Source organism: Chenopodium album, chromosome 3 (genome assembly GCF_948465745.1).
Source record: "Chenopodium album chromosome 3, dcCheAlbu1.1, whole genome shotgun sequence".
In the NCBI taxonomy this organism is placed as follows: domain Eukaryota; kingdom Viridiplantae; phylum Streptophyta; class Magnoliopsida; order Caryophyllales; family Amaranthaceae; genus Chenopodium; species Chenopodium album.
This window is the reverse complement of record NC_137836.1, coordinates 72159785-72173760: the sequence shown is the minus strand read 5'-3', so window position 1 is coordinate 72173760 and position 13976 is coordinate 72159785. Positions and strand designations below refer to the sequence as shown.

General features: G+C 33.2%; 2 protein-coding genes across 4 annotated transcripts; one reads left to right on the top strand and one right to left on the bottom strand.

Moving 5' to 3' along the window:
* Positions 1-3717: 3717 nt before the first annotated feature.
* LOC145624143 (uncharacterized) lies at positions 3718-5256 on the top strand. The gene is made up of 3 exons (XM_081677108.1): positions 3718-4599; positions 4677-4846; positions 4926-5256. Exons 1-3 carry the CDS (start codon positions 3817-3819, stop codon positions 5032-5034), a joined length of 1062 nt encoding a protein of 353 aa, XP_081533234.1. The 5' UTR covers positions 3718-3816; the 3' UTR covers positions 5035-5256.
* Positions 5257-5382: 126 nt separating this feature from the next.
* Positions 5383-13168, bottom strand: LOC145624142 (nuclear transport factor 2-like). 3 transcript variants are annotated; one of them, XM_081677105.1, is made up of 9 exons: positions 12876-13168; positions 12607-12741; positions 10862-11168; positions 10209-10489; positions 9721-9907; positions 8276-8400; positions 8127-8192; positions 7020-7101; positions 5383-5891 (listed from the first exon to the last, which is right to left on the bottom strand). In XM_081677105.1, the coding sequence occupies exons 1-9, from the start codon at positions 12903-12905 to the stop codon at positions 5758-5760; spliced, it is 1347 nt and encodes a 448-aa protein (XP_081533231.1). In that variant the 5' UTR covers positions 12906-13168; the 3' UTR covers positions 5383-5757. The 3 variants fall into 3 exon arrangements, with proteins under 3 accessions (XP_081533231.1, XP_081533233.1, XP_081533232.1); XM_081677107.1 differs by having other exon boundaries at positions 5383-5885; XM_081677106.1 differs by having other exon boundaries at positions 10209-10486.
* Positions 13169-13976: the final 808 nt, after the last annotated feature.

The window sequence follows — 13976 nt, the reverse complement described above, 5'->3', positions numbered from 1 at the left end:
TTTAATTAAAATAAAAAATTTATTAAATTCAATCAACAATCCAGTATCGCCTAAATACAAAACTTATTAAAATCTATTGGAGTATATATAGTATACACAACTAAACAAGTTTTAATTAATTTCATAATTTAATTACAACTCACTATTATGTATTTACTAGGTTAGATCCCGTGCCATGCACGGTGATCTATAATTATAGATTATTGATTGAAAATTAAGTATTTATAATAATAAATTAGTCAAGGAATAATAAAAGCCTCGTGATATGTTTATTTGATATTTGTATTTTTTATTTAGCTTCTAATACACAACTAAAACAAAAGTAGGCAAAAAAATCGTAGCAATATATTTTCATTGTTGTAAAACAGGTTATAAATTATTTTAAGAATATGATTTTTGGTTTATAGTTGTCCAGTTGTGAATTTTTTTAAAATACATTTATTACTATTTATTAATATATATATATTACCCTATTTTTTTTGAAGGGGCTTCCATCGGATTTACCGGTAGAAAGCCCCAATCGTTGTTTCTTTTGTGCCTTTTCTCTTGCTTTAGGTTTATAATAATTCTTCCTCTTCTAGGAGGAATATTCCTCCCTCGAAAGACAGGGTTTTTCTTCCTCTTTAGGAGGATTTGACTCCTTCGAAAGACCGGGTTTTTCTTCTCTCTTTTGAGGGAGGATTTGCTTTTTTATTTCCTGGATTGCTATAGAGTTGTTTCATGGGTAAAATTTTGTGCGGTATTGAAAAAGAGATTAATATTTCGACAACAATCGAACGAATCAGACGGAAATTTTCTGCACGGCTACAACAGATCGATAGACCCCCTCATCGAAGAAGGTTGTAAATCACAACGATATAAAAGAGGGTATGAAGAATGTACGAGTTGCAACAACGATCGTAGCTTTGCTTACAAAATGTTTTTATTTGATTCAATTGTTATGTATTTATTAGATCTAAATCTCTTTGTAGATGTCGTATGACTTATTTATGAATCAATTTTATTTCTATATATATATATATATATATATATATATATATATATATATATATATATATATATATATATATATATATATATATATATATAAACTACTATGATTAAAGATCAACTTTAGAACATAGTAAATCATAACAAAGAAAACAATATTTGGCACATAAAAATAAATCACATTTGAATTATCAACAATCAACTTTTTATGCATAATATGCATTTTTCTATTATCTTTTTAAAATTTTACACAACTTGGATTATGTAAACAATGATTATGTTCTTCTTTGAAATGACTAACAACATACTTTCCGTTATCATATCTCATACATATGTGAGCATTGCATCCTACACGAGTGACTAAACGTTTCCTAATAATACGAACTTTTCCTTCTTCATCAAAGGTTTGTTGAGCAATAGGTTTTTTTTTTACCTTGAAACCTTCCTTATTACAAACTCCATATTGAAAAGCAATTATAGCTTTGTTATTCTTCTTCCTTAAAGTAGTAGATTTCCTAGAAATAAACCCAGCGGCATTTGCAGGGTAATGAGTTGTGGGTTGAAAGATATGGTTTGGAATCTTTGAAACACCCATTCCACCTTTGGATGATGAGTATTCCGTGAATGGAGGTTGATTTGGTATTAAGAAGGATTTTGGGTTGTTGTTATGACCATTTTCAGAGCAACAACATAGTTGTGTGAAGAAGTATAATAATTATGATTTTTATGATTGATTGAATAACTATTTAGGTGGACAATATTTTAGTTTTTATTATTAACATTTGGTTTTTATTATAATTATTAGGATGAAAATTGCATTTTCTTCAAGAATTTTTATTTTTTTTAAAATTAACAATTTTAAATAAATTATTTGTGTAATTTGATGAATATATTTGTGTTTATTACTAAATTCTTTTGGTGAAAAGAGTAATAATGTATTTTAATTATTTTCAAAAGTCGTAGAATTAGAAAAAGAGACAACAATCCATCACATGATAAAAAAAAATATATATATAAAAAAATAATAATAATAATTCTCATGGCAATCATGGTAGCAACATGGATTAGAGGTGAAATAGGACTAGGCCCTTACAAAGCGTCTACTAAGAGCACTCACACTAGTGAGCAAAATTTTTTTTGCTCATTCTCTCTCTAGCCACTTTCTCTCTCTTACCAACCATGAGCATTTTTTGTGAGCAAATTTTATCCCACTAGTAAACAAAAAAAAAATTGCTCATCAATCTCTCTCCTACTTTTTCACATACCCCATCAACATTTCTCTCTCTTACACATCACCATATTATTATTAATTATGTTTTGGTTAAATGAAGTTTTAGTGCTACTAATTACAATTATACTATTATTTAACTTAATACAATTATTAAATATTAATTAATAATATTGAATTTTAATCGCTAAACAATTATAAATTATAAATCTCACTAGAAATGGGAGAAGAATAATATAGAGTGTTTTTGTGATTTTTGAAATTATACCAAAATATGTCAAAATGGATCTCTATTTGTAGAGAAAAAAATTATAACTGTTGATGATTTTTTTTTTTTATTATTATAAATCGGCCAAAATAGCCGTTTTAAATTAATTACCGTTTAAAAACGGTAATATTTGCTGATTGGAGGAAGAAGCTGACAGAGACATTGGAGAAATGCTGGGCCCCACATAGTTACTATTCATCCTCAAATTTGCTCATAGGATGAGCAAAATCAGAAATGCTCATGAGCATTTTTCAATATGCTCATTGATAGGGAACCATTTTTAACAAATTTGCTCATCATTTTTGCTCATGAGCAAAAAAATGCTTACTGATGTGAGTGCTCTAACCTGAAGAAAATATTTAGCTGATTTAGTAGCCAAATTAAATAACAAGATAACACAAAAAATATAAAATAAGGATTTGTGATTAAGTTTTTCAAATCAAAAGAGGAGGGGAAATATCAACAAAAAAAAAATTACTTAAAGAGACTTGTGTGGTTTCTATATGCATGTACTAGTGTACAATGTATACGCTTGAATGCCCAACATTAGTATATATAGGCAATATAGAGGTTGCAGAGTCAAGCCCCTTCACCATTTTCATTGATTGCTATTATGTTCTAGAATTTTCATGAGTCATTGCTTGCAATCGTTTCCAATTTCTAATACTATCTACGGGGTGCTTTCATGATATATATTTATACATAATTCTAGAAAATACTCGTAATTTGTAGTCATTAACCTTGCTTGATTTATTTGAAAGTCTATTAAACACATTACACCTATACTCTACCAAGTAGCGGATAACACGACTTATGTTCACCTCAAATTAATTTGTTTCCCTCTTTTTTCCCCTCTTATCTTAATTCTTTAATTAATTAATATGTAAATAATTTTTTGTCTATATCATATAAAATTGCCATATATCAACTTTTCAAATTTCAACCGTCCTTACCCTTTTCTAAACTACACCCCACCCACTCAAACAATTACAAGAGTTTGCATGTGAATTCATTGAATGCACAAATTAAACCAAAAAAGTGCAAAATTCACAACGAAAGGGCCATAATATCAACATTTAGTAAAAGAAGAAAATGACATTTTTTGGCTTGTTTTTTTCTTGAATTTTGTTTAGATAGTAGGCCCAAATTATAATATCTCTTAACATTTTTAGGCCATTCATTACATTATTTTCTATTATCATCACTTTTAATAATAGTATATACTACCATTATCTCATTTATGCAACTGGCAGGATAGTTTTAGCACTTTTTTTCCCTTTGAATTCAGATTCTTCTCCATATTTTTTCATACAAGAAAAATATCACAAAGATGATGCTCATTAGAAGCTCATCCACCCCTATTCTTGGCTCACTTCTTTCGTCGTCGTACTCGGAATCTCCGAACCATGGCAACCACTCGGAGTATAACTCTCCCAAACACCACCTACCACCTAAGAAATTTTCCTTCCACCAAACACCTACATGTCCCCTGAATCTCATTCCCCCCTCATCAATCTCCAACTCGTCCCCTTCTATTAACACCGAAATCACATCTGATGGATCTCAAACCAATGGTTTTCGAAGGGTACAATCCGAAGGAAACTTGGAAGAATTAGTCTGCAACAGTTTTGATGAATTCAACCGTTCTATCCCTGCTGCCAAGAAGCTTCCACGCAAACCCAGCTGCTCGATTCTGCAATCCATCCCTTCATTCTCGATGCACAATTCCAAAAGGCGGTATGAAGATGATGAGGAAGAAGAAAGTGATGAAGAAGTTCAACAGGAAATAAGAGATGATTCAAGCTTAGATAAGACCATAGCATTTATGAACATGGGGTTACAAGAAAGATATATCTATGCTCAAGAGGAGATTGAAAATGTACCCTCTAAAATGCATCTTGCAAGGGGACTCGGAGTGGTTACTGGTGGCGGTGGATATAACAACGGAGGAGGAGGAGGAGGAGGCAGTGGAGGACACAATGAATATAAACCAGTAGGTTTCGGTGAAGATGGCAGCAACAAGGCTACCATGGCAGAACACTACAAGAATATGGTTGAACAAAATCCTGGAAATCCAATGATCTTGAGAAACTATGCCGAGTTCCTTCACAAGGTTAGCCTCGAACATTCATATTCTCTTCATGTAGCATACAATGTCAATACTCACAAATCTTAATCTATCTCTTTCAGTCTAAGGATCTTGGAGGGGCTGAGGAATATTACTCTCGAGCAATACTAATGGATCCCGGAGATGGTGAAATCCTTTCACAATACGCCCAGCTGATTTGGGAGCTCCATGGCGATGAAGAACGAGCATTAGGCTACTTCCAAAGATCTGTTCAGGCTTCCCCTGAAAATAGGTTGGTATTAAATTCTGCATTTGGTTTCTCGTGTCCCTTTATTTTCAACTGATTTTTTTTCTGTATTGCTTTCCTGCAGTCATGTGATTGCAGCATATGCTAATTTTCTCTGGGAAATAGAAGAAGGAAATCTATGCACGATGCCTGCAACTCGTCATCAGAGCGCCATGGTTGCTGCAACAACCTAGATTTTCCGATCCATTCAGGGTTAAAAAAAAATACACGAAAGTATTAGCAACACCAGCCTAGGGAATAGTTTTCCCGTTTATTTTTTTGTGCTAGAGCCGTGTTTAATATATATTTCATGCCCTTCAACAAGAAGAATTTGTATGTTCAGAAGAAATTTAAGATTCATAGTAAAACCACAGAATCATATATGCATAATGTAATTATGTAACAGACTTATTATATGTTCCTTGAAAAATAGCTAGTAAAATACGATATATGTAAATTCCTTTTTAATGCACAATATGGAATGATCTTCCAATACTACTAATGAATAATATGATCAATTATCAAATAAAGCCATTTTGATATTTCCGAACAAACTTGAAATCATCTCATTAGTCAATTAACCAAAATTCAGATAACACAAATTCAATTCAGGGCAGCCAAATAACCAAACCTTTGGCAGAAAATTCAAAAAAATCCCCATGTAGAAGAAAAACACATGGGGACGAAGGCGGCATATATGCACCTTCTGTAGAAATATAAACTAAATATGCTCCTCATTCCTCCACCTTCAGGTAAATAATTCAATACCCTAGATCAAGGGTGGAGACCTAATTGTTTATCACTAACAAATAAGAAGACAGAAGCACCTACAGAGAAAGAGCAATAATTTAGCATCACTCTCCCTTCCTCCCTGAACCAGATAATTGCGTCGCATACGCTTTGCTAGGGCGTACGCACTAGTAGAAGCCGTTCCCTGAGCCTCTACTCCTGTTGTAGTCGCTGCTGTCTCCTCGACCAGGGTTTCTGATCCCACCACGTCCTCTTGAAGTGTTATTTTGGTAACCACCTCGGCCTCTGCCTCTAGCTGCAGCTGCCAATTGTTTATGAGATAAAGAGAGAAATTAGAACCGTGATAATTTTCAGCAGGGGCACTGTTGTAAAATGGGAAAGCACTTGCACATAAGCAAAATGTTGAATCATCACATAACTATCATCACAGCAATATTGTGATAACAAAGAAATCCATATATGTATATCGAATTCGTCTACTTCAATTATATTAAATATTTTGATCTGAGCACAAGATTGGTGCTGTAATTCATTGGAACATGCCACCCCCTGCTTTTAAAGTCCTTTGCAACCCTTGCTATTTCGCAGAGTTCAATCACTATATAAATCTTCACGTAAGCATTATCTAGGGAACTTTTCTAGTTTTATCACTACATAAATCCCACATGACTATTCTTTTCTTCACACATAATCCATAATAAATGGTTAAAGTGTAGTGCGTGTAAGTCCAAATGTAGCAAAGTTCATGGCACAAAGGAATTATATTTGTAATTTAACTATTTTAAATCCCGTACAAAGCATGATTTTTGCTAATGTTAATTCAACAATAATAATTTACCACAAAATACTAATCTTTAAAATATACTACTCAAATATATCAAATTATTATTTTTAAGTGTATTTGGAAATATAGATTTCGAAATGAAAGGACAATATTTTAAGTTACAAACAAATTAATGAAGATGTAGCAAAAAAAAAAAAAAAAAAAAAAAAAAAATTAAATGGAGGGAATATTTTCAACCTAGAGATGACATGTGTCATTCTAGGTATTGCATTTAGTCAAGTTATTGATTGATAATGATAATTATGAGACAATGAAGTTCCTTTTCTATAATTAAAGTGAGCACAATAACTTAACTAACAGCTCCACTGGCTATAAATTCTACTCTCACAGTCTCACTATAAATAGTAAATGGCATTTCAGTTGACTTAAAAGCTAGCTTCTATTTGGAGCACCCTTTGTCCTGGTCATTCTTGGGCTGCTTTGCCTAGATATAGGTTACTTCGCTTTTAATTAGCGGACAGTCAGCAACTAATTTATTTAAATGCTTTTGTACTATTCCATTACACAGAGTAATCATATGAGGGTCCACATAAACCTAACAAGGATTTCACGATAAACAGAACTAGAACAGAGTATAGCACATACCTCCACCACGGGAACTGCTGCTTCCACCTGGTTTCCTTGGATCAATGTAGATTGGCCTACCCAGCAACTCTATGGGAGAATTCTGTAAAGAAAAAAAAATCGATAAAATTAGATTCAGAAATACAATTGTTACAATTCTAACAATTAACAACAACAACAACAAAGCCTTAGTCTCAAAATGATATGGGTCGGCTAACATGAATCGTCATAAGAAACCGTCTGATATAGAAAAAAAAATAAAAAATAAAAAAAGGGGGTTATAAGACATAGTAATAAGATAATCAGTTGAAAGAGTTTGAAAAAAGGTTTGTGAAGTGAGAAAAGGAAAGGAGCATTCAAGTAAAAATTAAGAGAGTTTTAAAAAAGACAAAGAATAGATCTCAATTAAGTTTTAAGGGAGTAGTAAATATGTGCAAGTAAAAAAACATTAAGGTTTGAGAAAACTATAGCAAAGGAAATCAATAAATTCATAAAACACAAATTGGGTTTACAAAAAAACAATAGGGAATTCGAGAATGACACTTGGACCGAACCCACATTTTTTATTATCTTTTTACTAAAAGCACACAGCTGGTTCCCCAACAAGTCAACAACACAGCACACTGCAGTTTATTTCACATCAACGCATTCCTAGTCGCACTTCTCAGATAAGATACTATTACACAAAATGATGAATTGACAAAAAAAAAATTAAAAAAAAAAAAATCACACCTCGAAGGAAAATACTATTAGAAACTTCTAATACCAAGTCACCAACAGAATTTAGGTCTAAGCATTAAAATATTAAACATTTTATTAATATGAATTTTAAAACACATGATGGCAACACATTATGTCAATTGTCAAGAACTCATTTCAGCATATTATGACACTGTTACAAGTCAACAATTGTTTCGGTGGTTGTTAAAGGGCCAGCATAGCAGTAAAGCATAAGATACACTCACAACCAACCTTAATTCAATATCTGATGAGTACTAAAAATCACTTATTACTAACATTACTGGGATAAGTAAGTTTCTGCAGCACAAATAAAAAATTTGTATGATCCAATACTTGCTAAACTAGGCGAAAACGGTAAATGTAATGAAAATGAAGCTACCATAATACCTTTATTGCATTTTGAGCACTAGAAATGTCCTCAAATTCGACAAATGCATAGCAAATTCCAAGATCCTGCGTGTCCAGAAGTAAAAGTAAAGTAAGCATTTTCAAATAAATCCAATAAGCAACTTCACAAAACAATGTATATGACTCACCTGGCGATTTTTAATGACTACTCCATTCGGTTTGATTCTACCAAACTTTTTGAACTCCTTCTCAAGATCAGCAGTAGTAACATTATTTGAGGGCAAGTTTCGCACATAGACAGATGTCATCTCCCCTGAGTTGTACAATTCCCATTTAAAAAAATGATGAGAACAAGAGATATGTAGAACAACAACAATAGCACTAACAAAAATGTTCCACGTGATTTTAGATAGAATTAATGGACAATGCAAGCAATGCTTTGTAAACATCGATAAGGAAATATTTTCATTATAGAGGATATCAAGATATGATGTATGCAACTTTTTATTGGTGCTTGGAAATAGTGGAAATGTAACAGAGCAAGAGCCTCTGTATGCAAAACTTAAAATAGAAAGTAAAAGAGGATTTAGGTGATATTTGTCAACCTATGACAGCCACAGAAACAATGAGATACCAGAGATAAAGCTACAAAGGTGTTAGAAATCTGTTACAACAAATTCAAAACATGATCCAAGATAGGTGTGTCTCCTCTCAGCAGGAGTACGTGATTTTGCAATTGATATTCAACTTCAACAATGAGCTCCTACACTCAATTACTGACTAAATTTTCACTAGAAGACCAAAATTCAATCACTTTTGACAAGGGTCGAACCAAAACCCATATTGTTACAAAGAGTTTGGCACTGTCAATTACTCCTTAGAGAACCTGCTTTGATGTTTCAAGAGTCTCATACCCTCACACTCTCCATTTGAGTACTGGAAAATCAGTTCTGCTGCTCAGAAACTTGTAAATAGACCACATGTATTTGAAAAATATACTTATAAAGACTCCAGGTAAACCTTCCTCCGGTAACATAACAGTATAATGGCATAACTTTTCTCAAAAAATATTACAGTACATCGCACAATACATTGCATGAAGTCTTAAATTGACAACCAATAATACATCATAGCTGCCAGACCAAAACCAAGATATATTCTCCAAACAAATAAATTATGGATTATGAGAAGCATAGTCCAAACTCCAAACAAACAAAAAAAATTCACTAATAAGACCAATAAAGCACCTTGTTTGTAACTTTTTGGTTGACAAAATTCCTGGCTGCAAGTAAAGAGTTCAGAAACTATTTACTGGGAAGTGCAAGTTCGTACATAGTCCACCCTAGGTTGATATAGGGAATCTCTAAATCCTGCAGTCAACTAAAGACTAAACTATTGCACTCTGGGAAGTGTAGCATCCAACATTCCACCAAAGAACAGCCCACTAATTGTTTTTCAGCAATAATTATCATGTTGTCAGTCTACCCAAGTATGCATAGCACAAACTGTTGTGTGACAGCCAGCATTAAAATTAAAGATCCCAACTATCAATGCATGCCACAAAAAAACACGAGTCCACATAAGACAAGACTACAAGAGGCATATACAAAGTAGATAACGGGTTTACACATACCTTCTTGAATAGAACCTTCATCAGCCCCAGGACTAGCTGTCTCGGGAACAAATGATGATGCTGATGCATTTAATTGTGGAGAAATCGGTTGCACTTTCTGTTGCTGCTCCGATGGAGGTGGGATGCGAGGCCTTGCAGCAGGTTTAGAAACAACTGGATGTGAGGAGTGCCCTTTTGATGCTCGCAACTGCAAAATTTGACAATAGAATATCAAAAATAAGATACTTTATTATATGCAGAATGATATCTCTAAATCATAAGATTGGCCCAAGTAATTTTCTATTAAAAGATCAAACAAAAATTAATAACATTGGAGTTTCACAAAATCAGATCAATTTCTGTTGTATCAAACTTTTATAACACATCAAATTCAAGTTAGAAATAAAATATTTTTAAACAAGCATACTTCAAACAGACATTTCAAAGAACCAACTTGTCAAGGTGATCTAAACAGCTTAAAACAAATGGCTAGAAACTAGAAGGCTTACGATTGAAGCATATGATAGTTTGGCAGGCTCCTCGGCGGGCTCCCCAGCGGGCTCGTCAGCTGGAACAGATATCGGATCCTCCACATAGTTCATATGGTTCACAGCACTTTCAGGTGGAGCAGACTCTTCAACAGGGGTTTCCTGGACAATGGTTTCTACATGAGACTCTTCATGTTGCTCTTCATCAGGAAGGCTATATTTGTCCACAAGATAATCTTCTTCAATGGGAATTGAATTCACATACTCCCTGGTCTCTTCCTCCAGCTCGAAATTAGATGCTGCTGCAGAAAACATGTTTTCCCAAAGTTTTAAAAGCAGCAAGAATCCATACTTGACATAAAATCCAGAAATGAAGGGCCATAAATTATATAAACCAAAAAACATCGAAAAATTCAACATGAATGACATTCCTTCTAGTTTTACTGCTTGTGACATGGAATAACTGAGTAATATAACAAGAATTTTGATATGCATATTACGCAGTTTTGCAGCAGTAATTTACATTTTAAACAAATACATAGAAAAAAATCACATGCACTTAATAACAATACAAAAATGGTCACTTAATTTTTATTATCTCATCACATCCAGATAGCAACAATAAGTCAAGCTTCCTTCAGACTGAACACAAACATAACAGCTTCCATCAGTACCTGGCTGGTCTAAGCGAGGGCTGGATGCAGGAATTTCAGAATCAACCTTGATTTCAGGTTCTGGCACTGGATGCTGGTTGACTAGAACCTCATCATTAAATTGAAGAATATCATTTAGGACGTAAAAACCATTCTCCTGAGGAGCTAAGAAGAAGGCCTGTGTAAACATCCTCTTGCCACCGAAGTTTCTGGACCTCACATTGCCTGACACAATTACCAGAATGCCCCCATTCAAAGAGTCTTGGCAATTTAGTTTTGTCACTTCAACTCCACTAACATTTAGAGAAGTTAGAACTGAATGGATATCCTGCCAAATAATTGCAACAGTTTTGTTAAAGACAAATGGCTGATAAAAAAATTGAAGCATAACTTAACTTTACTACCATATATGCTTTCATAGTTTAACTTTTGTAAGGAAATGTACTTCAGGAACTTGGGAACATATGAATGTATCTGTTGATGAATATGAATATGAATACAACAACACATCTATATAAAACACGAAGCACGATAATTCAAGGGGTGGGAAAGAAGGAATGATGTAAATTTTGGAAATTTTGATAAAAGAGTAAACAGATAGTCATGAAAGGACAATCATAAATTCTTTAAACAAACCGATTATACAGCAAACGAGAATTTAAGATTTCTGCAACTTCAGAAATGTTGCACATACATTTTCAATATGTCAACCATTTGAACAATTTATAATTAAAACCACATTGATGCAATTGAATTCACATGTAGTTAAAATATGATCATATTACAGCGTATACAAACCAACAAGATAACTTGGGATTTTTGTCCAATTTGTCAGTCCACAAGATGCCACCTCTGGAACAATGTGGCCCTGATTACCATATTGCAACCCTGTTTTTTTTTTTTTTTTCTTTTTCTACGATCCACAATTTTCCTAATCAAAAGAATCCCCTGAGTTAAGGACTCCAAGGGCAGCTGGGATATGTCATCTAAGACACCCAAAGATGACCTTATTCAGTACTGAATGACAAATCCAACAACTGATAAGGAGTAGATGACGAAGCTAGGTCATTAAGAAGCCCAAACTAAGCGGTTCGCTTAGGTGGGTATCCATAATAGCAATTTGGCTCAAACATTAAATATAGGATGGCGTTTTTCCTGCAGTACTTCTTGACCTAAAGCGACCCTTACTATTACCAAGATGAATACTTCGTATTATAAAGCAAAATCCCATTACTTCTCAATGATTGACATATATCCACATGATGCCCAATCCTCGTGTTAAAACACTGGACAGGATATCATTGAGAGCTCCGTATTAAACTTGCTCGTATTAGCTTTCGAGCTAAATAATCAAGTGATGGGGTGTATTTGGGATTTCTTCACATAATTCCTTCATCCCTTAGTGTCTCAAACAGGACTAATTCACCTAAATTACAGTATATTTTCAGGAATTATGACCCTTTAAGCCACTCTAAACATTTTAATCATTAAGAATTCAATCTTTCTCAACAAACATATACTCATAATACAAAGTGACAATAATCGAATTGAGAATACTATACTTTTAACCAAGAATGCACACCACTTAAACTTGTACTCATACTACCATATCATATAAATATAAAACCAAGCATGTTCTAAAACTATACAATCAATCAGTAAAATCACGGGGCAAAACCCGTGACCTCGGAATATAAGATCGAATCCCGTCTACATCATTACTTCTTATAAAAACTAAACAGAGGATGAGAAAGAAAAATGATTACCAAGATAGTAGAAACAGTTTGAGTATCATCACCATCAACTCGAGTCAAAGTACTAGCATCATTGTAAAACTGATGAGAAAACTCCGGCGATTCTTTAAGCACATGATAATATTTCGTAATAAAGAACGAACCAACCTGATAATTCAAAACCCCATCAAAAAAATCAGGGAAAAAACAGAGCAAAAAGCTAAATAATACCCAAAATTTCAAATTTAAATTAGAATAAAACCCAAAAACAATCAACAAAATTAAAAAAAAAAAAAATTAACCTCAAAGGCAGAGGCAGAACCAGCCGCCATAGTTAAAGGTTCAAGCTTTAAAACAAAAAAACCCTAATTCAATCAAATTCAATCAATCTGCAGAATAAGATAGATTGTAATATATAAAATTTATTCCCAATAAAAATATTAAAATTTGGGGATATTTAAAAATAAATAAAAAATTTCTGTTATTAAAGAGTCCAAGTTTGCTGAGAATCTTGAAGATTGGGAAGAGAGAGAGAGTAGAAATTGAGTTCAGATCTAGAGAGAGAAAGAGAGAGAAAGAGAGAGAGTGTTAAAAGTCTGCTGAAGTGAGGAGTGTGTTTCGTAAGCAATTTATATGGTAAAAGTCGCCTCCTAGTCAGTCACTCTATAAGGGGAAATTACAATTATGGTAACATTTATTTTTGGGAGTTTGGTACTTGTATATTTACACTCCAATTTATGGTAATTTCTAGAATCTTGAAAATAAAAATAAAAGTTTTTTCTTGATGTTTATAGAGCCACGAGAGCGGTGATAAGAATCGATCTTAAGATCTTTTGAAGTTGAGAGAGGAATTCTAAGTACTTGAGATATCTCTCACTCTCAAATAAAAATAAAAGTTAGCTTGATTAGAAATTTTGGGCCAAAATATACGGGTTTAAATACGAGGTGCTTAGGTGATCAACAATAAATTGTTCTTCAATAATTCAAAAAACTGGTTATCTTTATTGAATTTAAATTATTACTACTGAATTGAAATATTTTTAATCAAATTTTAAATCAGTTATATCCTAAATTAATTGTGGGATAATTACCGTTAATTTATCAATTATAATCCATTTGGAGTCTTACTCAAAATAATAATTTGAAATTATTTTAAATAAAATATTAATTTTATCAAGATAAAAAAAAAAGAAGTATTATTTTATTTTATTTATTTTAAAATTCGAGGTTGCAGAGCCACTAATGCGTTGCCGGCCGAAGCTGGCCGTGGTGCATGGGCACCTTGTAGCAACAGGCTTAAAAGTTACAGCACTTACATGTGGCTGCTGCTCCCTCCTTGGATCGAGACAGCTAGCGTCCCAACCCCCCACCCCTCCATCTCAAACCTAAACCTGCCACTCAGC